The sequence below is a fragment of the Trachymyrmex septentrionalis genome, unplaced genomic scaffold (genome assembly GCF_001594115.1).
Source record: "Trachymyrmex septentrionalis isolate Tsep2-gDNA-1 unplaced genomic scaffold, Tsep1.0 scaffold13, whole genome shotgun sequence".
NCBI classification, from domain to species: Eukaryota; Metazoa; Arthropoda; class Insecta; order Hymenoptera; family Formicidae; genus Trachymyrmex; species Trachymyrmex septentrionalis.
In genome coordinates, this window is record NW_017304438.1 from 4,824,440 (window position 1) to 4,849,230 (window position 24,791).

The 24,791-nt window shown below is 36.1% G+C and overlaps 2 protein-coding genes across 3 annotated transcripts in view; both read left to right on the forward strand.

Moving 5' to 3' along the window:
• The window catches only part of LOC108756694 (POU domain protein 2-like), a 141,838-nt gene extending 124,809 nt beyond the window's left edge, over nt 1-17,029 (forward strand). Inside the window, exons 5-10 of one of the 2 annotated variants that reach the window (XM_018500695.1) lie at nt 8,365-8,501; nt 11,582-11,914; nt 14,503-14,565; nt 14,832-15,121; nt 15,405-15,701; nt 16,086-17,029. In XM_018500695.1, the coding sequence (XP_018356197.1) occupies nt 8,365-8,501; nt 11,582-11,914; nt 14,503-14,565; nt 14,832-15,121; nt 15,405-15,701; nt 16,086-16,326 (1,361 nt within the window). In that variant the 3' untranslated portion in view covers nt 16,327-17,029. The remainder of the gene's footprint in view (nt 1-8,364; nt 8,502-11,581; nt 11,915-14,502; nt 14,566-14,831; nt 15,122-15,404; nt 15,702-16,085) is intronic. The other variant, XM_018500696.1, reaches the window with a different exon arrangement.
• Nucleotides 17,030-22,862: 5,833 nt separating this feature from the next.
• On the forward strand, nt 22,863-24,154 carry LOC108756723 (KRR1 small subunit processome component homolog). Its single transcript, XM_018500739.1, has one exon. It carries the CDS (start codon nt 23,056-23,058, stop codon nt 24,064-24,066), a length of 1,011 nt encoding a protein of 336 aa, XP_018356241.1. The 5' UTR covers nt 22,863-23,055; the 3' UTR covers nt 24,067-24,154.
• The last annotated feature ends 637 nt before the right edge of the window (nt 24,155-24,791 follow it).

Genomic DNA, 24,791 nt, shown 5'->3' on the forward strand with positions numbered 1-24,791 from the left:
AGTTAAATATGGCATAGTATTCTAATTGGCTGCAGCCAATTTTGGTTGCGTCAAACAATCGAAATCCTGTACTGACATTGCGGATAGGCTAACACAACTAAAAATTAGCTGCAGCAACCAAAAATTGGCTGCGGCAGCTAATTAAAAATGCTACGCCATATTTTACCATCTAATTTGCTGCAGCAACCAATCTTTTCTTTCAGTGTACATAAGAATATAATCACGACGTAAGATTATCCCGCATTTAATGCTTAAGAATCCTTTCGAGTACAGAAGTATCCGTACGTCTTGTCGCTCCTTGTTCGGGACACATATGTGCGCGTGCGTAAAAAAGACACGGGAGAAAAGGGGGAGGAAGAGAGGAGGATGCGGCCACGTGCCTCCGGTAGCACGCGACCAACCTAACGGTTTTAGACTCACCCCACACACGCCGGGCTCGGAAACCAGTCCACCCCTTCTCTCGTCACCCTTGCCGAGCCGCCGGGCAATGCCGGTTCAAAACACGCCAGACGAAACACTGTTATTCTATTGGCCCTGGTATCTATCCCCCTATGGTGCCCTCCCCTTTGATACGCTTCTCTCGTCGTCTACACTCTCGTCGCGGTAACTGCAGCGATTTTCGTCAACAACATCCGGACAATACTTATGCGACTCGCGTTGAGTTTCCCCGCTAGGAATCCTGGCAGATTCTCAATCATGATTTTTACACACGAAACTTGTCTGAGAAAATATTTTTGGGGCAATATACTGTGTAATTTCTTTTATGGTCATCTTTTACGTCTTGATAATTTACGAGATCATAGAATATTTCATATAATCGGAGGATATTAGTTTGTCATATACTTGACACTATTCCGTTCTCTTTATAAAGAATTCCTGAATCACAATACGTCACCTTTAGCCATATTTTTTTTTACATGAAACAGTCGTAAAGCCTCGCAGTGTTAAAATGCAAGGTAACGATGTAGAAACCGATCGGATCTGATCTGTTATGTCGGACGTTTCCTCGCGGTAGTCGTCTCGGGGTCCTGCTCTGAATGAAAACCGGGGCCCGGCCAAGCATAATCGAATGACGTAAGGCCCTAATAAAATCGTAAGTCGGTTGACAGGCGGTGCATATACCTCGGGAATAATACCCGGGGAATTTCCTCCCCCGTAACCCGGGCCGGGTTGCATTGTCGTTGCCTTACGTAAGAATGGCGACGAAGAAACGACGCGGAGGGCAGATGCTGCTTAGACATTCGGTCGCGTTGCTACACGACCGAGAAAGAAGAACGGCTGGGAGGAGAGGAACCCGGCTCTAATGCGATCTGCCATCTTAGAGGGGTGTGCGTCTTGCTGAGACGCGAGTAAATCGGGGAAAAAGGAACTTTATAACGATGAGAAACGTCTACTTGCTGTCGTCGCCCTTTCAGAAAATGTGCAAGTAATTGCGACATTTGCGATATACGGGCCGGAAAAAGTTGATATGATATCGGATATCAAATTGTGTTGATAAGTTTTAAGTTACACTAAAATGAGAAAGTGCTGTAATATAATTATAGTAGAAATATTTCACATTAATTAAATTTGGAATTTTGTTTAAATTAATTAATTAAATAAAGACATTGCACTACAAATCCAAGTGTAATAAGTTGCCTTTATATATGTGTGTGATTTAGAACTTTTTGTATAAAAATAACATTATGAATGCTATCCATTTAGTAACACAAGTCAGCAAATATTCTATTTTTCTCAGCATTCAGTGAGTAGTAAAGATAAAACGAAATTTGTATTGTATCATTAAATGGAAGGCACAGTACACTACACATTTAATGTGTAAACCCATTTTTATTGCAGTACAATGTGTTATTTTTACATGGAAAATTAAAACACACACACATATGAATGAACTTATTACACATTTAGAATGTGATCTATTTTTAACGGATTTTATTAAATTTTCCAATGCGGAATATGAATGCCCTTTTTTTATCGATCGAAGAGAACTGACGTGCAATGGTGGCGGCAAACTTGGCATTAATGCATAAAAGTTCACGTCAACTCGACGGTAAAAGTTCTACGAATCATGATTCCGATATGCCGTAAATTAATTCTTAAGAAATCATTCGTCATCACGAACATTGATACAAGTGGTTATATCAATTATTATGAGAGTTCTTAGATTGGTGAAAACAATGAATCCAAGAGTATGTGAAAAAGTTGATAATTTAACCATTTTTCTCGATAACCAAGAAAGGTCGATTCTGCAAAAGAAATTTCATTTGATAAAGATAATCGTTTACAATTAAAAAGAAATCAAAGTTATAATCGAATTTGTGTATGATTTTATCGTAACAATAAGTCTTGGAAAAATCGCGAAAGGTTATGAAGAAAACTGATCGATTATAAAACCACTATGAAGTGAGAAGAAACAATACAAAGAAGTAAAAGGGCAGGAAATCAAGTAAATCGCCGACGAGATGATCGCGAATTCGCGGGTGGATCGGCAATGTAAAAGAGAGGGCGAGGGGGATTAAACGGGGAGAGAATGCGGGACACAACCGCGAAATCGGACCGAGCCGTGAAAATAACGATTTCTCTTTTGTGACGCGTTCCGTATACGTTAAAGCGAGAAGGGCCGGCTTCAGTAGGAGGGATTCATCATCGGGCCCGCGTGACTCGCCGATATTTTTCCCGGGACGCGGCTCGAAGAATCGATATTTTATGTAGATCGCGCGGGAAGAGCAGCACGCCCTCATCGTCGGTGGCTATTCTCGCCCTGGCGAACAAAAACACTTTGAGTCAGAGAACGAGCGGAAGAACGAGAATGAAGGAAATAGAAGAAAAAGGGACGAAGAGAATCTCTGGAAGGGAAGATGAACAGAGAGAAAGAGAGAGAGAGAGAGAGAGAGAGAGAGAGAAAAGAGATTGTCGTTTAGGAAGGGATTCTGGTTGCACGGTGCTGTGGCCAGAATTCATCCAGAAAATGGAACTTTTTCATGGCGATTCCTCGCTCGCGAACGGAGAAAGCGTCTGTCGCTATTCATCGGCCGAGTCCGCCAATTTAGATGGGAATGTATACGCTACTGTTCGGCAAAATCGAAACATGATAGAATCGATCCAGGTCGCTTGACTCTAATATCAGATTTGTGATAAATGATTCTCGAATTCATTGATTAAATATGTATTAAGAACTCGCACACGTTTGGAAAAAGAAATTAATGCAATTCATAAAAGTGAAGTTGTGATTCTGACATATGTTGGCAAAAAGTAGTAATAACGTTTTAAATTATTAATAAGTGTTGCAGTTATAATTACATTAACGTTAATTAATAATAATTGAGTTAAAAGTCATGTCAACTGAATCTAAAATTTATCATGATTCTGATTTTACCAAATGTTACTTGCATGATTTTATACGTTCATTCCGACTTTGACTTCGACGAATTAGTTCTGGGAAACTTTTGTTGTATTCTGATGTGTGCAATATTCATGAGAAGCGGTATATAATTCAGACGTTGGTTTATATGGATCTCAGAGAACACTGCTCACATTGTCTTACTTCATATTGTGTGTGTATTTCTTGTATTATAATTTAGATTAACTAGGAAATGTTCATGTTAAAACACGTGACAGGGCGAAAGACTTGTTCTGGTAGAAATTATCTTCATTAAAGTATATTCGCAGCGTTTAATTTCACGAATAAATGCAATGTTTGCATTTAATTAATTCAAGATACTACTTATTTATAAAATTATATGTATTTTTAAACTTATCTGTATCAATATACAAAGAACGTCACATTTAAATTAATAATAAATTAATCTCAATAAGTTCTCGAATTTACGACTTTTTCCGGTCTGACTTTCCGATTCAATAAACAGGAGATCATCACTAGAGAGAGAGTAGAGGAGATTAATTTCTTTGCTTATTCTCTCTTCAGACTAACGTAAGTTTTGCCAAAAATCGCTTAATCTTCAATAGCCTTCAGGTGCGCTATTGTGCGCCGTTTTATCACCTGACGGACGTGACTCGCACGCGGTGAACACTCCTGATTTTGGAGGTTGCTCGTGCTCGGGTCGTCGGCCACGTAGTTTTTCGCCGTAAGTCACGCGAGGAGCTCTCTTAGGGGACGAAGGCGAAGGTCGCCATCGCAGCCTCGCATCCTCGACCTCTCGTAAGAGCGGCACGTATAACACGAGGGCTGCATCCACAGCTGCACCTCCCCACCGACGCCGCCCGTGTGTATCATCGCTCTTGCATCCGTACTACTCTGCTTGACGACGATGTTTTCGACTCGCATTCGTACGAGTGTGCGTGGGTGATGGATAGACGGTTACCGTGTCACTCGTGCAAAGCGCTAAACGGAGTTGAATGGCTCGAAATTGCATGGGCGACTGCATTGTGACCGCGTCGACGGCACAATGGACGGCCGTGCGATGAGCACGTGAGTGTGCGTGTGTCGATGTGTATGCAGATGCGGCACAAAGAGACGTCGAGGATCCATCGGGAGATAACGATCTTCCAGATGAGCGACATTCTTTCGTACAGCTCGATATCGAATCGATGCCGGCTCGAGATCGGCGAGATCCGTATGGCCGGTCCTTTTTCATACGACTGTAGGGTCGCAGGTGTGAATTTGCTGGTAGTTTGAAACTAATAGCGAAGTCGTTATACTTAATTTGTTAATCGCGAGAGGAATGGCATCAAAGATATTTGCAAAAGAGGTAAAGAGAGATAGAGAAAGTTAGAGTCGTTACCGAGAACGATTTGTGCGGACAGAACGGTTTTGTTGGAGCATCTGAAAATTCAACTAGACATAGATCTGAAAATAATTTTATTGGACCATAAAAATAATTATGTAAAACTGATTGTTACATCGACAAAACTGTTTGCAACAGTTTTTATCCATATTAAATATATAATTATTTTGATGGTTTAACGAAATTATTTTCAAATCTGCATCTAACTAAACTTTGGAATAATTTAATTTTGCTCCAGTAAAATCGTTCTTTCTGAGTGCTCCGTAACATTTTTTTTAAGCTATAATAGCTTTCTAAAATCCTTTTATATATAATGTATTCTTTGATCTAAAGATCTATCTTTTTCTAGCGCAACCGATGGCGCATGAGACTTTATGAAATAAAAATCCGTTAGCGTTCACATTCACGTCTCTGTTCTTCATCTCTCTCTTTCGTACAGAAACGCGTAACGTGTCTACCCTAAACAAAATTTATCGTGACTATCCGTTGGCTTTTTTTTTAAACTATCGCTTGTGATTCGTCGAGAGCGAAGCATCAGTCATTCGCGTACTGGCTGGAAGAAAAAACGAAAAAAAAACCGTCGTTTTCTGTCGCATTACCTCCCCTTCTTTCTTCTTCTGTCTCTACAATACATGTGCGTTTGTATGTGATTTTGCACACGTAGTATGTTGTAAAGAAGTAAAACCAATCGGCAGTAGTTTTATCCGCGAATCACTCTCTCTTTTTCTGTTATCAAAGACGTTGCACCTGGTACGTAATACGGACCGCCATCTTTAACGCGTCGTTCGTCGTAACGTACAAAGGAGAGCAAGGGTAAAATCGAAACTGGCAGAAATCACCCCAAAAATCTTCGACCCCTTCTTCTATCTCCCCACTACCAGTACTGTCTTTACCGTTTGCGAGGAGTCTGCGGAGGGGCCCACAGATTCTCACGGGAAAAAAGCGTAATTTTCGATGAAAAAAGGGAAGGGACGATGCAAATTCGTGGATGAAAAAGGAAAACCTCGTGTGAGTCGCGTATGTACCTGCCACAGTATCCTGCGCGTTAGAGAGAACGAGAAGTAGTAGGTACGGGGAGTAATGGGTCGCGCGAACGAAGGAAGAAGGGCCCAGGTGGGGTAGAACGTGTCGAACGGAGCGAAATTTTATAGGGAATCCATACCAATGTTGTGCGTGCGCGCTAGATTTCCTGAAGGTATCCTACCTGACCTGTTGCGTCTTTTTTCTCCCTTTTTTTTTTTTACGATTTCGGGGGAATCCTCCCGTCAGGTAACGCAGATGGAGAAGCGAAAATCGGGTCGGAGCCCCCGAAAAGCGATGCCGCGTTCTAGCTGGATATTCACTGGATTTTGAATTCCTTCACTTCTTCTTCTTCTTTCCTATAACGATCGTTCCCGTAGCCCCAGTAGCACCTCGACGGACCCGAAGGATCTAGTCCCCCACCTGCGTTGCAGTGGAGCGTTTTTATAACGTTCTCGCGAGCGTTTATCTCCATTTTTGGTTTCTTTTCTCCAGCTTTTATCCTGAAATCGGGAGTCGATGGGAAAGTACCACGAGAAGAGTGGCTCCAAATGGCTAAGCGACTTCTACTTTTTGGCATTGCTGACCCTCGTCCCCCTTCGACATTGCCTCTCCGCGGTTTTCGACTTTTCCCACAAGAATGTAAGGGAATAGCTTCTTCCCTTGTCTTTAGTCGTGGCTGATTGCTCGCTTCAGTTTACGTGTTTTTACATTTACCTCGTAAACGCGAAGGATCGTTACAAAGTCTAACAAATGTAGTACAATGTAATGTGTAGATAATGTTGTCGAAACGATGATGGAAAGTATTAAGATCCATAGTATCATTAATAAATATAATTTATCAAATTTAATTTAGTATAATTTATGAATCCTGTAAATATCAGGAGACATGGTAATGTTAAATGCGTTTATTACGTTTATGTAACTTTATTACTTATTATGTAAATTTAATAATATCTATAAATAATTTCTAGCTTCTTTCTTTCCAATTCGACGATTTATATATCTAATCACTTTCTTTTTAATCCATGATTGTCATAAATTTCTTAAAAAATTACTATTAATATTGCTGATACTGCTTGCATTTTTAATTATTAAGTTGCTAGTGTTCGAAAACTGCGTAGATATGATATACGTATATTAAACTTCTTTAAAGCGAAGAATTTTTATTTTCTGAAAACTTTTACAAAATTCTCTTTTTTCTGATTTCTCTGATCATACATATATTCTACATCTAATATATTTTTTGTAACTTGCACAAGTTCTTTTGCGATCAATTAATGTACGAAAGTTTGTATGAAACGAAATCCTAAAGTTTATTTCTTCCGATAACGTCCATAGAATCTCATTGCTGCGACAGCAGCCCTGAGCGCGACATACGTTGAACGCTATAAATCCCCCTTCAAAATATAATAGTATATCGGCGTATCGAAATAATTATTAAAAATCGCGCGAGCCAATCGCGGTGCATAAGCCCATGTTCTCCGAATCAGCGAATCGGTTCCATGCCATTATTCGACAACCCCGGCGCGAACGAGACGAAGGAGGCTCTTAGTAAAGGGGTGGCGAGGGAGAAAGCAGACATAAGATACGATGATGGATGCTCGCGAAGGGTTGCTGCTGTACTGCAGTAGGGGGAGAGGACACGCCGAAAGAGCAAAAGGGTTCTCCTCGACCAATCGGCCTGACGTAACTCATGAGACCGACCAATCCCGGGGCCCAACAGGGCCATGTAGTAGTGGGGAAGATTGGTGCGCCCTTAGTGGTACGGTTTCGTTGCGTCATTCTGACATTCGCTCTGTATCAGTTCGTCGACGAAGATCAACAGTGACTTCTAGGTTCTCGAAACGATCTCTGACAAACTAGCTTCTTCGAAACCGTTTTTTTTTTTATGGGTTCTTAAACTCGCTGCGGTTCGCATAAATATTAATGAGGTGTTAACGAGCGATAATTAAACTCAAAGACATCCGTTCCAATTATTGCAAACTTAATTATTTTCTCAATCGATCGTCAGTCAACATTGCGCGAAGAAACGTGAACAATCGGTGCGTTTTTTTTTAATCGGAGTGCACAGCTTTTTTTTATCTCATGTCTTCCGAAGCGCAATGGGATCGCGCCGATCGATAGATCAACGTGGGATCGCCGAGCGCGATCCCTTTCGCGCGAGAAATTATTCGCCGTGCTGAACCTCGAGAAGCGTCCCAATGTAGGGACGACGAACGAAACGGACGAAGCTATGATGGTCTTCCTGGAAGAGTCCAGGATGATCTTCGCGGATATGCGTCTTCATGCCACCAGCACGCCGACCAGCACCCCCACGCGATACCATCATCATCAGAAGTATAGAGCGCAGAACAATAACGATTGTACGACAATAGCGCAATTCTTTTCTGATAAATTTGATAATAAACTACGGAGTCTAAAAATATAAATATTTTAAGTTCCGAGTCTTGCAACGCCAATGTTGCGCTACATCTTGAGTGCTTAACAAGAGTAAAAATAGAGATTTAATTTTAAAGATTTATCAGGCATAAAAATTTTAAACAAAAAAGAATTTAGATCGAACAAATATTTAAATCAAGGTTGTTATTTGTTGCAGATGCAGATTTGCATGGGGATGTCGATGGTCCTGAACTTAGCGGAGATGACAGGAGTATCGCAAGTGACATCCAAGATGCTACCGAGGCGCATCTTGATAATGACTCCATGGACTCGGACAGGGAAGCTCTCAATCTGGTAAATAAATTTTGATCTAATTCTATTTTGATTTATTCTGTTCGTATATTTTTTTTTATATTCGCGATTGTGTAATATTTTTTTAATTGATGTTGAAATTGAATTATTTTGTTAACGAAGATTTCTCTTGTACCTGTTTAATTTAATATTTTATAAATAGTGTAAAATATATATTATTTAATATTTTATGGATATGTAATTGTGATTAAAAGACAAAAAGATATTGACTATATGTTTGTCATGTATTATTGCACATTATTAATAATTATTGGAAGAGTGCATACAGAGTGCTGAAAAGAGGCGCGGCTTTTAGTGCCGCGAGCAAAATATACGAGTATAATTCGCAAATAATTTGCACGGCATCTTGCGTGCACGAAGCTGCTTGTATAATACGCGCGAAATTAGTCGCTCTTCGTGTCAATGGTTCTATTAACATCGACACGTCTGATATATGTTCTTAAAATTAATAACGAATGACAAACATTTTTACGATTTTAATAAATGATTATTATTGATGTTATTGTTAAAAAATGTAAAAACGTGTAGCATCTTTGGTTCGTTTATTTAATCAAATGTAAAACATTAAGTGCCAAGTTTGTCAGATGTAGTAATTTTTATGAACAAACATTTAAAAAAATTATATAGTAATATAGTGAATGAAAAATAATTTGTATATAAAAATTAAAAAGGTTATATCAAATATTTTTCTTATAAATAAAAATATTTTTTTTAATACATAAATAATCAAATCAAATAAAAAATATTTTATATGTAAATAAATAATATTTTTTATTTATTTCCGTTTGTTTTTGGAAATAGTAAATGTAATATTTTTATGAGAATTTCTCTTTCGATTAATCAATTTTGTATTTTGTTTACGCTGTTATTATTGATAATTAAATGTGTCTTCGTACTAAACTTGTCAATAATATTTACAAAAGATGATTTTCTTCAATAACTTAACTTCAATGGTATTTTCTCTACTTATTTTGACGAAAGCGTGCTTTGTCATGTCACCCATTGTCATCTGTTGCCTGTGTGCGTTGCTTAAATGTATCAACAACGTTACCAATCCCATTTGCGAGCATAATATCAAGCGTGCTTTCTTTCGAGAGGAACGTTCGCGGACGCGGCGCGACCGTGTCTTCGATTTTTTTTTTTTTTTTTTTTTTTTCCGTACAGGACGCTCTTGACGGGCGTAAAAAGCGCTCGCGATCAATATTTGACAAATAAATAAAGGAAGCCACTAGCGAGATGAACGACAAGAAGGGACGACATAGGGAGAGTAGGTTTTATAAAACACAAAAGCGCAGGATGGACCATAGTGACCAATATCCTGACCTGGCCGAGTGTAAACACGGCTTTGTTCGACGGCGAATTTACTCTGTAATATTAGGGAGGGTGGCCCTCCTCGCGCGCGGCCCGGCTGATTCTTCGTGTTCTCGGTCCCACGTTACAGCGTGAAATGTCGTAGCCCGCATTTTAGGGGAATCAAAGATTGTCACTTGATAATATAAAACGATAAACTATTTAGTTGTAGGACACCAAAAATTATGCATAGCATCTTACTGACTAAAGTCTCTCAGAAAAGATTTCTCTAACGAAACAAAGAGTATTTTTGGCATACTTTGGCTTTATGCAATATAAAAATAATACAATATTTAATAAAATTAATAAAATCAATATTTTCTATTCTTCTTCAAATTAAATAAGATTCTTTATGTAGTTAAATAAGTTCTTATATGGATCTTATTTTATGATAGATTGAAGATATAGCATTGGATTCGGAAATATTTTCTATGGGTATAGTAACGACTATTGATTGATGTAATATTGACTCTTAAAATTGGACAGGATGTTTACTGAAATTTTGTAAAAACGTTTCCTGCGAATTCCCGGATTTTTCAAATATTTTTATTCGAAATTTTAAGTAATATTGAACAATTTTTTTATGCCAAAAATTTTGAAATAAATTGAAATGCAAGCAACGAAAACAATTATATATATCGAAAATTAATACAAGAAGATTTTACGAAATTATATGTATCTATTATTTTTCTACAATCAAAGTCGCGAAATGTAGAGAGGATAATATAATATATAGCAAAGACTTACTACGATATAGTATCAATAAGCTATTCTCTTTTGCTGAATATATTTTACTGTTACTCTGACTTTTTAAATAAAAATTTTATTGTATATTTTACTGACGCTGTGATTTAAAAAAAAAACTCGCGAGAATATTTATGTGAGTATTTATATATACGCGAACGTGTATGCTATACTTATTGCTAACCGATTGTCAACATTTTGCATTAGTAAGAAAAAATGATCAAAGAAACAATGTTTTCGAGAAAGAAACAAAATTAAAATTTAAAAGTAAAATTCTAGAAATTTTCATAGTACTGATTTAGCTCCATGAAAATCTTTGATTTTTCTCGAGTTGAAATTTTAGTCCTATTTTTTTACCTTAAAGATGCCACTTCATGCTGACGCTCGATGCTTATTTTCGACATCAAAATAAGTCACGTGATCAAAATTGACGAATATCAATATTTTGACGTTGAAAATGAGCGTTGAGCGTCAGCATGAAGTGGCATCTTTAAGATAAAAAAATAGGACTAAAATTTTAACTCGAGAAAAATCAAGGATTTTCATGGAGTTAAATCAGTATGAAAATTTCTAGAATGTTACTTTTAGGAAAAGGCACTTTTAATTTCAAGGTTAAAAAAGAAATTCCCTGAAAATCGTTTTTTTTTTTTTAAGTTTTTCAGATAGTTAACATCTTGTGGAAATATATCTTCTTAGATATATTTCTGCTTTTAGAAACATCACTCGAGTACCCACATGTATCGTCTTATCCTTGTTATTCACCCATGTTAAATAAGACGATACATGGGGACACTCGGATGATGTTTTTGAACGCAGTCTTAGAAAGATAAATACATGTATATCTTAAAATATATATCCACCAATTACACATTTTTCACATAATTTTGGTTGTGTATTTTTAGTTAAATTTACGTTAGATTTATTAACACAAAAAAGGTTGAATTAATACAAATTTGATGTTGCTTCAGGTCACGGATGTCTCGCAACGCAACAGCAGCAGCGGTACTAGTGGCAGCGCGTCCTCACCGAGTTCCGGAATCAGCAGCCAGCTCACCGGCAGTCACCAGCAGCAGCACACGTCCGGCCAACAAAACAATAGCAATTCTGCACTGGCGACCGCTCAATTGCTCAGCCAGCAATTGCTGATGCATGGTGCATTAGGGACCCAGGATCTTCAAGCGCTCGCTTCGACGTTGCAACATCATCAACTGCAGTCGCTACAACAACAACTACAGCAATTCGCCATGTTTCAGGCGAATCCAGCCGCGGGACAGCTTCCGCCGTTCTTCTTGCAAAATCAGGTGGGTGATGAACAATGAAATTCATTCCTATATAGATCAGAATCTATTAAAGAATAATATTTCCGATTTTCGAGTCGTTTTATCGATAACTACTTTGCCGAATTACTTATCTACTTAAATCACAAATTGCATTCCGTATCATTGTGATTCGTCAGCGGGATCGGATCCGATCGGAGCGGATCGTCAAAGCAGCGACGTTCGGCAGTGCTATCTGATCAGGGTGCAGATCAGGCGAGAGCGAACGTCTTATTCTTCGCGTATTCGCGATTCGACGTCGAGATAGCCGTCTGGCAACGGCAACGGCACAAAGGAAATCGGGGTGCTACCTCCTCGTTTAGGCTTGCTCTCATCGATGCAAATGTACACGAACAGTGCCTTGTAACCGCATCAGCTGAATTTCGCGCTCCATTACGTCGCATTAAAGTCTTCTTAAACGAGTAGTCATCGAAATAATCCCGACGCAATCTCTAATGGAATTTGCGGTGTCCGTTTATTTAGTCCCATTATGCGTATCTATTGCTTCGCATTGATGAAAGCAAAAAGTGGAATGCAATGCAATGTAATTTATCGTAAAAGTAATCTGAAAAATCTTAGGTATAAAATCGGTTGTGTAAAGATGAAAAAGATTACTGAGGAAGATATTACTGAGGAATCTGAATTTTAAAATACACCTGATAACATCATAATAATATAACAATACAGAAAATACTTACAAAACGAATAATAATTGAAGACATCCCCGGAAAAAGCATACAATGCGATTTCCTGATTTTCCTCGATAAATATCACGTTTCGAGTATACCTTAAAATCCGCGCCTGACGACTGCCGAAAAAGAAACGACATATTTATCAGTCGTCTCGCAGCACGCATTCCTCCTCCGATGAAAGAAGCGTTCTACGATTTTCTCACTATTTGTTCGTTGGATCTTTCGGATCGACAGAAGGTGGAGGAATCGATCTACGATATCCGGGGATACGTTGAAAAACGATCCCGCTTCCTGGATGCGCTCCCTCTCCCCCTTTTTCTCATTTGTGCGGCTCTTCTCGCGAGCGATCTGAATGGACCGGGCTTTGCATTTACGAAAAAAAAAAAAAATGTCTATAGAATCCATCACGACGTGCGCGTGCAACTATAGTCTCCGGGAAAAATCAACAAAACGACTTCGAGGTTTAGCACATTTAATGGGCAACGGCGTTCGTATGTATTATATATTTATTGTGCACGCACACGTACACGCGTATTTGCACATAGGGCCCTAGATATTTCCCGTCTGTATCAGAAGGTACCGCACGATGCAACAAGGTGGGCTTAGAGCCCTTCGGCACCTTGCCCCGGGGGCGCCTTTTGTTACCTCACACGTGGCCAGGATGTTTCCTTTTTTCATCGCGCTCCTTCTCTTTCTTAGCTACAGAAGGACCTTCCTTCTGTATTCGTGTGTTCTTGCTTCTTTTTTTTATTCGTGTGCAGCATTAAGACAGGCACACGACCTTCTCCATTCGAGAAAGCGCTGCGCCGAGTACAACCTGCCCCTTTCAACCCCTTCGCGGGCGGTTACGCGTGTGCGCCACGTGAGGACTTTTGTGGCTTATCTGCCGCAACAAAGGTTCAATTTCTTCATTCAGAGATCCTCCGTCCTTCCTCCGTCAGGGACCTTTTTCTACCTTCATTTTAATTACTGTAAAACGATCTTTTTTGCTCTGAATAATTGTAAAATATTTAAAACCATTTTTAGGTATAGAATTACATGTATTTTTTACACTATTTTTTATATGAAAATTTGAAGCATTTTTCGAGTAAATTAAAATTAAAAAATATAATGTATATATTTAGATATACAGGTTACAAAATATTTTTTATATTTGTTAAGTTTCGCAAAAGTTACCGCATGCCTTGATTTTTTTATCAATTGTTACTCTCATACAGTAGAAAAATGCTTGCATTATCTGTAGAATTTCTGTAAATGTTTTACAATCTGTGTCCTGTCTCTTAAGCACTAAGAGATCAACTCCGCTTAAAGTTAAACAGAATGTCTTTCGTAGATGATAAACCTGTCGCGGTTGATCTCGCACGTGGCTCAACTCGAGGCATTTCCGTAGGGTGTCTTCGCGGCCACAATGCGCATAAACTAACTGCTCGTATGCTGGCGACACGCGACCAACCCCGAACCCTTTCCGACCCGGGATACCGTACCCGTGATGCGAACCCTTCATTCTCATAATCGAGTATCGCATGGCTAAGGAATGGATAAAGATAATCGATCGGATTGATTGAACCCTTGGAATATATTTTTCGTACCTGTGTACACGCGCTCAACACGTGCCGCGTTTCGTAAAAACACTAAGACATTTATCTTCGAGATTGATGGGCGCAAAATTATCTATAAGTAACGGTACATAGCTGTATTTTTGAATCACAATGCTCGTTTACAGAAATTTAGGACCATAGAGATATAACGAATCAATTATGAGCTGTATTTCATTTTGAAATGCATTTTAAAGATATCGCGGAAATGAATTTCTATTTTGAATAGAGATGAAGTGCAGATGACCATTATTGATTTTTACCAATGGTCGTCAACGTCTTGCAGGGGCTGTTGCAGAGCGGTGGCTACCCAACAAGACCGAGTCATCCGCGCTCACAGTCCATGCAGGTACGATTTAGGAGAGAGTTGTATCCAGGCATTGTTGATTGCAAAATTTATTTACGAACGAAAGCATGAACATTATTTTGAAATAATAAAGGGTTAAAATTTCTTTAGAAGTGATAAGAGCATATTATAGAGATATCTAGACCATTTTTAAAAGGCTCGATACAACTTTAATTTGCATGTTTAGAACGGCGAACGATTATTATCTTAAATATCTCGTGTGTGTTTTCGAATAATTTAAAATTGATAAGAAAAACTATAATTATTAGGTGCAAGCGGCAGCGCAGTTGCTACAGAAGCAGCAAGTTCTTCAAAATAGCGGCAATTTAGTCGGACGAAGTTTGGCGCAAAGATCATCGCCACCACCGAGCACACCGCCAGCAGTAAAACCGACAAGATTAGAACCTTCGCCGGAGGAAACAACGGACCTCGAAGAGTTAGAACAGTTCGCCAAAACCTTCAAACAAAGACGGATCAAGCTTGGTTTTACTCAAGGAGACGTCGGACTCGCCATGGGCAAACTTTACGGCAATGATTTTTCCCAAACTACGATCTCCAGGTAAACATATTTTTTGTGTAAAACTTTTGTGATAAACTTCAATTAAATAAATATAATTTTCAAATAAAGATAAACGCTGTAAAAATATTTCAAAAATATTTGTATTCGGAGTTTTTGAGTTGTTTTCTTTTTCTTATTAAGCTTATATATTGTTCAAATTATTTCTTTTATATATAATAGAAATGATACATAAAACAAAAGTAGTTTACTTACGTCATTTTAAAGTTAATGAAATAAATGATTACTGACTAAGTTGAGCAAAATCAATGATTATGCATTCTAGGTTTGAAGCACTTAATCTTTCCTTCAAAAATATGTGCAAGCTGAAACCACTGTTACAAAAGTGGTTAGAGGATGCCGATAATTCACTGAACAATCCTAACTCTCTGTCGAATCCACTTACGACACCGGAAGCAATTGGCAGGCGGCGGAAGAAGAGAACGTCGATAGAGACCAGCGTAAGAGTGGCTCTCGAAAAGGCTTTTATCCAAAACCCAAAGCCCACGTCCGAGGAGATAACCATACTGGCGGATAGTCTTGCGATGGAGAAAGAAGTAGTTCGTGTGTGGTTTTGTAACAGGTAAATATTAAAATTGTTAAGATATACACATGGTCGTATCCAGACTTTTTTTCAGAGGGAATTTTTGTCAATGTATCATATAAACAGCAATTCTTTGCGTTATGTGAATGAGTTGCTTTTTTTTTAGATATTTTTTAGAATTTAAAATGTTTCTTTTTTAAAATTTATTTTGAATTGGAAAAAATAGGAAACAATCATAACTTTTAATAACTCATAAACTTTGGAGGAAATTTAACCTCCCCCCTCTGTCCTAAATACATTCGTAAAATATACATAGTTGGATATACATGGAAAGATTTTTATTTTTTTTCTTTATCACGATAATAGATTGTGAATTTTGCATCAGTTTTCTTTCTCTTCAAGCAACATGTAATTATATTTCAGGAGGCAAAAGGAAAAGAGGATCAATCCGCCAACAGCTGCAATGGGCAGTCCAACAATGACGTCACCTGCACCTTCGGTATTTGCTTCCCTCGCCAATTCTATCTCTGGCAGTCCTTTAGCGCTTACAACGCATTCCTCCAGCTCTGGCCACTCGCATCCTCATCCAACACCCATACCTCTTGCTTTAGTAACTTCGTCAGGCGGCAATTATCATCCGCTGAACAACAAGTCCCACGAGTGACACCAGCAAGTGACCCATCAAGGGGACACTCTCTACCATCAGCATCATCAGCAATCACATCAACAGCAACAGCATCATCATCAGCAACAAGCACGACGCTTGTGCAATCTACCAGAATTCTATCATTAGCCATGATTTGATTTCTCGAAGCTATTAATCGAGGTAACGTTCGGAATATCGGACCTCAATGATCTCTAAGTCTGCCTACTCTTTGTTTATTGGCATTGAGTTAATTTATTCATTCGTGACTTCTTCTTTAATCCCGTTTTATATTTTAATATTTTGACTGTGAAAAGAAAGTCAGGAATAGACAAATTAACTCGGCACTTAACTTTAACAAGTATCACTGATGGGGCTATCAAATGGAATTTGATAATAGCATACAAGAAATAAAAAATTCATGAAGAAATCACAAGGGAATCCAAAGAAAGATGTAATCAATTTTATAGACAATTAATTGAGGAGTGATTGAACGAGAGGGTGTAAATTAAATGAAATACTATAAATAAGAGAAATCTAAATCCATGTTGATGATTAAATCACTCGCAGTTGTAAGCATTTAAGGGTATACGAAGACACGCTGCGTATTACATACAGTATGAATATTAATATGCACTTTTAAGTATACGGAAAATTAATAATTAGTTCGGTTGAATGCATTAATATGCACTAGTTTACATTAAAGACTGTTGTAAAAAAATTGATAAACACGTAAACATAGTATACATAAACAGCTTAAATTAGCTAAATGTTCAGCATAAGTTATTTTTTTATGTCATATGCTGTATACTTTATCAATCGAAAATGTTATGTTTATTATATTTACACACCTAAATAGATAATATATAATATATTTCTTAATCTGTAATAGTGCAAATTAATATATTCAACCGCGTACAAATTTGTTATATAAGTTTTTTATCTGTACACATGAGGCAATTATGAGAGATTATTGTATTATTATTAGGACAATTTTTTTAATGGAATAGCTTTAATTTTACGTAATTTTATATGCTTCAGGCGTATAAAGTGAATTATGTTAGAATGTATTGTTTTTCTTTTTCATTTGAAAACTATTCAATGGCGAACAGAAATTGCATTTATCTGCAAACGAAATGAGAACTGACTTTAACACTAGAAGTATCGATCATTATCTTCCTATATTTTATAAATAAGATTTAGATTAATATTATCAAGAGACACGGTAGTATTTCGGCTCTAAAAGTGTAATAACGTCTAAGGATAGCACAAGACCAATTGTGTATCTTTATATGAGCCGTCAAGTTTTTGAATAAAGCGTTATTAGATTTTAATAAGAGCTGAATCGATTATGTTCTTTATATATTCAATATTTTGCACTCAGATTGTATATTTTTTATGTAAAAGGTAAGATTTTAATACAAGATTTTTTCTTTTACTTACCGATAATTACGTCTTTCATATTGATGAAATATTTGGTTCTTCTCATTTTCCCAGACAACAAAAAGTGTCTAAAATCGGATCATAAGATGTTTTTTGCTTTTAAAAAACGATTTAAAAACGTGTCTTGTGTCATAATTTTAGACTTTGTATTGTTTGGGTTCTTTATTTTCATATATTTAGTAATTTATATATTTAATTCTTCTAGTGAGTAAAAAAAATGTCGGTACTTCTAGTGTCAATGCTTGTGAAGCGTGTGTTATCAATAATGGAAAGTTTTACAATTTCTAATTGCAACCTAATTGGTGTTCATGAAAATATTAAATTATATTCATATAAACACGTATTCTACATATGTTTATATTCTACATATGTTTATATTAACACTTTTATAAATACAGAGTGTATAATTTCATATAATTTTTATAGATTCTTCCTGATATATTTCAATTATTTCAAAAGATGATCGATGATTTTTTATTAACAACTTTTTTTAATACCTTTGCATATATTAATTTACAACAATTAGTCATTTGCGAGGAATTACTTATTATTTTTTATAAATTCAATTTGATTGTAGCATTAAAAAAAATTATAACGAACGAATTATATCGAACACTAACTTCATTAAGCAAGTATCTATTTACGCATATGTTTGAATGATTCAAATCGCAATAAATGATGCAGAAAAAATTATCTTACTCATTTTTTTCTTTTCTTTATCGTTGATATCTTTTTTGAAAATAATTTTATTCGAGGATGTCTTTACTTCCCTGCGACAAACCGAGCTATAGCGTCTCAATGATAAAATAGCGAGATCCGACAATACAATTGTACATACATAGATATACGTAGGCGTGTCTGTCATCGTATCGTACATATCTGTGTCACAGGGCTGTATATATTATACGATTTAAGTCCATCAAATGTTACCGAGGATGCGATGCAAGACGATCGCGTCCGGCATCGTTCTCCCGCGTGCGTAGCAACGTTTAGCACTTGCATCCTTGATGAAAAAATTTTTGACAGTCACGAGCGATTAGTTAGCAGTAGTTAGAAATACTGTACATAATGCGGTACCTAGATAATACGTAATGTATATACGATCACGTACATTAAATAGCGAGCTATATAAAGCGTACGTATACACTTGTACATCGAGATAGACGCAGTGGAGACTCAGACGCTTCCGATTTTTACGTTATATCTTATTCGTAAAAGTACACAGCACAATATGTTATGTATTTTTTAATACGAGTGATTTAATATATTTAATATATATTTTTCGTTGTATATAGGCTCCTATTGGGATATTAGGTAGAAACTTTTTGCTCTCCGCTGTGACTCGATTTATGCTCGCTATGATCAATCCGTTTCCCGCGAACACTTTCGGTGATTAATTAAGGGCTATGATTTTAGATTATAGGCCAGGAAACGTGATATACCAATCATATACTTATTCCTGAAACTCATGCGTGTGTATAGATTCCATTATCAACGTGAAAAATTGCGTAAAAATGTATACATATATAAATATATATAAATACAGTAATTTTATTGTAATATCACGTAAGTTGTCGACTGTGCATCATAGTACATACAAAATCTTTACATGCATCTGCGTATACATATGCACATATAAATATACATAAATGTATAAACGGACGTTGTATATAGTAAAGATTTAATAGGACGAGATAAGATTTAATAGGACAAGATTTAAAAGCAACATGTACTATTATCATCATTATCATTGTCATCATTATCATCATATTATTGAGATTGATATGTAGTCACAATACATGCTACTATTGTTAATGTCGCTTGTCGTGTACATTACCATACGACTTTTTATGTATCTGACAATGTTTTACGTTTCTAACTGTACGTAACTATACATGGAAAGCGGATGCTGTCATTACATGATTCAATAATTTGCACGGTGCCACCGTATTGTTACGTTGCGCTACAAAGTAATTTGAAATAACAGCAGTATTTTGATATATGTGGGAAACTTTAATTGCGTAGTTTTTTCCTAAATTATATTTTAATGAGTCCAATCACGGAAGATTAATATTGTACAAACGCGTTAGAAAATTTCTTTACAGTGAGAGTCGGGCCGAACTGTTAGACTACGTACGAGCAACATCCGATAGCTTCCTTTCGTCTCATTTCATACTTCATCTCATTTCTATCTTTAAACCTGAACTCCCAGAGTCGTGGACCAAGCTGTAGCAAAAACAAATTCTCGACAAAAACATGCGCACGAGACAGAAAGGCGAATTATAGTAAGATAAAGCGAGAAACGCGAATAAAAAGAGTTCCTAAAGACGCGCATCCGTTGACAGGTACGACGATGAGTGAAAAGAGGACAGAGAGGTAGAGAATACGATACCTCGAAAGGAAATTGAAAAGAGAAGACAGTTAAGCAAAGAGAGTCATAAAGGCGGGGAGAAGGTTATCGATTTTTGTTCGTCAGCAATTTGTAGATAATTAATATGATAATGATATAGAGATACGATCCCCACTCCTCTCCTCGCTACGGCATCATCGTCGGCTAATTATCGTTCGTATGTTGTAATGCGTTTAATAGACATAATGCGCAAACGGATAGACATTTTATTGTATTAGTTACACCCATCAATTATTATTAGTTATTATTATTTCATTATATATATTTTAACTTTTATTATTTGAGAATAAAAGTGCTAGAGAGCTTTTAGTTACAGCAACATTTTTTGTTCGATTTTTTGTAGTTCCTCACTCCTTCATTCCTTCCAAGTTACGATTTTATGTTTTGTAAAAAAAAGATATACGAACAAATATTTTTTATGGCATAGATCACTTTTGATGACAGATGCCTATGTATCTTAGTTTTGAGAATTTTTTTTTTCATTGTTAAATTTGCGATGTCGCGTTAGAAATGTATTTTTCTCCTACCGTCCTGTCATTTTCATTTATGTGTGTATATATTAACTGTATATACAATTTAGTAGTGAATAGATAATATTCGATTTGCTATATATAAATGCGTTAAAGCCAATCTACGATCAGACGGGATAAGAAGCAGGATTAAATACAGAATTAAGATGTAAAGTAATTCTTAATTATTCAAACATTTTTGAAAATGCCAAAAATTATAATTACTGGCGATAAATGAGTAAAATTTATTTGTATAACAATTTGTGAATTATTCAAGCAATATATTTTGAATTACTAAATTAACTTTGCATAGTCATTTTTTATAAAGTGCGCATTCAATTTAAACGAACAGAAATTATACGATCTTTTGCTTTTTATTTCCATCTGCGTCATAATTGGCTTAAGGCTATTCTAGATGTTCTCAGTAATTAGGAGAAAACGAAGCTACAAAGCTCCGGGTATACCAATTAGTCGACTACTTGTAGAAGAATTTATACTTTCGACGCAAGACGCGCAATTGGATACTTTAAGTTTTGATAGAACTAAATGTCAAATTACGAAAAGCTGAGTTAAACATGATTTTAAAAAACATTAAGAAGAGTACAATTAATCTTTTTGGAATCAGCCAAATTGTGCGTAAATATTTGCGTACTTAAAGATGTCTGTACTCTAATTAAAAATAATTTTACTTGTGAAATTGGATAGTAGAAAATCGTGCGTATTTTTCAATTTATGGCATTTTGCATCTTAATTTGAAGTGCCCAATTTTTCGACGTCTTCGTGGAAAATTGTAGAATTACCATAGGTTTTATTAACGTTCGATGTGTAATATGTTATCACGAGGCGCATAACATAATCGTGTAAGGGTAATACGCGAAGAGCACGGTATGACAGTTCTTAAAACGTTACGATGATCGGAAACCCCGTTCAAATAAGAACGATAAATCGTTTAACTATTTTGTACTAAGAATTATCGGAGCGATCATGAACGACGGTGTCGCGATTCGTAAATCTTTCCGTCGACGGACTGTAATAATTATAGACAAATTTCCTGCTAATGCGTGTCTGCAGTTATCTCCTCTCATCTTTTGATGAAAGGATGACTTTTGTGGGACTGAAAGAGAAAAAAAAGAGATAGAGAGAGAGAGAGAGAGAGAGAGAGAGGGAGGGAGAGAGAGAGCAAATGAGAGGGAGAGAATGAAAATGAGAGGAAGAGCGAATGTATAAATAAAATCATATCAATCATAAATAATTCGTGTTATCTAGATATACTACGATTATTACAATTATTATTTATCACAATATAATTATAGTGAAGGATATTGTAATTGTATAATAAACTGGATCATAGATAATCTTTGCTATCCCATGATTTTTCAATATGTGCGTGGAAAAGTTCGATTATATATTTTCTAATCCTACATTCAATTGATTTTGAGAATTAATTTTAATAATGTTACAGCAAGATTTAGCACCACTACTCATAAAATATTATTTGTTTCAAAGGTATGTTATAATAAAGTTACAATGCAAGAATTAGAAATAAAATGCTTTATGAAATATAAGAAATAAAACATGTGATTATTATATAAATTCTTGTAAAATAGTTTCGTAAAACAATAAATTATTATATTTTAAGTTTTAACAATAAAAATAAGTAAGAATACATTTATCAGTTATTATATATTGATGCTTTTCATTTAGTAACATAAATTTTAAAGGTAAATATATGTAATAAAACGTTATAGAGTGGAAAAATTATTAAAAGTATATAATGATATAATTATACATATAGACAGAAATTAATCAAATAATTTAATTGACTGATAGTAAGTTAAATCTACTTTGGTAGTATTAACTGATAGTAGTATTTTACCGTCTGTGAGTACATATAAATTGAATAAAATTTATATAATCAAATTGAAGACCAGCTGTAGATGCATTACCCGCCAAATATACGTACGGAAATATCCGTAGTTATACAGTTCAATATGAACGTTTTATGTATAGAGGCGCTAGTAAACGTAGTCCATGTTTGTAGGAATAAATTCCCTATCATAAAAAATCCCTACAATTCCCTAAGCAAAAAATAACTTGGTAGGAAACTAGGAATAAATGGTAGTTTCATTTTGACATCACTGCTCGACTGCTTTCAAGTTTCAGAAATCAACACGACTATACATAACCTAAAAGGTTACACATGGTACTGTGAACAACTGTGAACCCTTTAAACGTTGGAAATCCATCCAAAGACTCAAGAAGAAAAGCTTAAAAGAAAAGATTGAAGGCATATTAATTTTCTTTATTTGAAAAATACTTCAAAAGAAAAAAATCGAATGCATTTACATTAGTGATTAAATTCTTGATCATTCTCCGAATCGCACGAGAATGAGTAGCTCGAAGAAATTGGAAAAAACCGGACCAATTGACAATGCGTGGTCGTTGAAAATACCAGAATTTAAAGAAGAGGATAATCCACATCGTCTTCTCGTGGAGAGCTCATTTGCGACGATGTTTCCAAAATACCGCGAGCAATATTTGAAGGAACATTGGCTTCTGATTCAAAAAGCGTTAGATGAGCACCATATCAAGGCTGAACTGGATCTCATTGAAGGAAGCATGACAGTGAAAACTACCAGGAAGACTTGGGATCCATACATAATCATCAAAGCACGTGACGTGATCAAGCTCATGGCTCGTTCGGTTCCCTTCGAGCAGGCTATTAGAGTTCTCCAGGATGACATTACTGCAGATATCATAAAGATATCCTCCTTTGTCAGAAACAAGGAGAAGTTTGTCAAGAGGAGACAAAGGCTTATTGGACCAAATGGATGTAATTTGAAATCCATTGAGCTGCTAACTAATTGTTATGTCGTGGTTCAGGGTCAAACTGTTTCGGCACTGGGACCTTATAAAGGCGTACAGCAAGTGAGAAAAATAGTACAAGATACTATGAAGAATGTTCATCCAGTTTATAGTCTCAAGACATTGATGCTTAAACGAGAACTTTCTAAAAATTCAAAATTAAAGAATGAGAATTGGGAACGATATCTTCCCAAGTATACCAGCAAGAATATAAGTAAGCGCAAAGAACCAAAGAAGAAGAGGGAGAAGAAACCGTACACTCCATTCCCACCGCCTCAACAAGAAAGCAAAATCGATAAGGCAATGGCGTCTGGTGAATACTTCTTAAAGGAGGAACAGAAGAGGGCAAAGAGAAAGAAGGAACTGGAAGCGAAACACGAAGAGGCAACCAAGAAGAGGCAGGAGCGTAGAGCACAAGCATTTGTACCACCTGAAGAAAAATCTGTTGAAAGTGAAACTGGAAAGACTGATATAGACATTGCTGAAATAAAAAGGAAAGTTCAACAAGGATTGAAAAAGCATAATAGAAAATAATGTGGATATCTTTTAAACATTAATGACACAGTATGATGTATAAAGTGATATGAGAAATTAAGTTTTGTCACACAAATATAAATTTACGGAAATACCCCGTTATTTTATTAGAAAAACTCATTTTTATATAATTATTGTATTATCGCATTCTTAACATGTATATATAATTATTTTACATTTGCAAAATATATATATAGAGCAGAGGAAATTTCAATTTAACATTTTGAAGACAAATATACCTAGAATTTTTCAATATTTTTCCTTGCTAAATCTTTTACAGAATATATTCTGCATATTTTAAAATATATGAAACAGAATTTTAAAGGATGATTTTGAAAATTATTTACCATACTTTTCTGTTTCTTTAAGTTCTACTTTCAATTCTGCTTAGTTTTGATGAGGATATTTTATTCCAAGTATATAACATCTTCAATATGCACTTTGCGTGATTCCATGCAAACGCCATTTCAAATCCTACAGCAAAATTATTGTAATTTGAAAGTAGCGGATGCCGAACTGACGCTTGTTTCTTGATATCTAAAATTGTTCTTATCAGACAAAATATTGCACTAACGCATCGTATTTATATATGACAAGGATATAAATGCTTATTCAATGTACAGCGCTCTTATTTTATCGACACCACAATTTCGCTTCTCGAGTATAAATTTTCATATTACTGGACACATGAATATTAACATTGATTGGTTATCCGCTATATATAT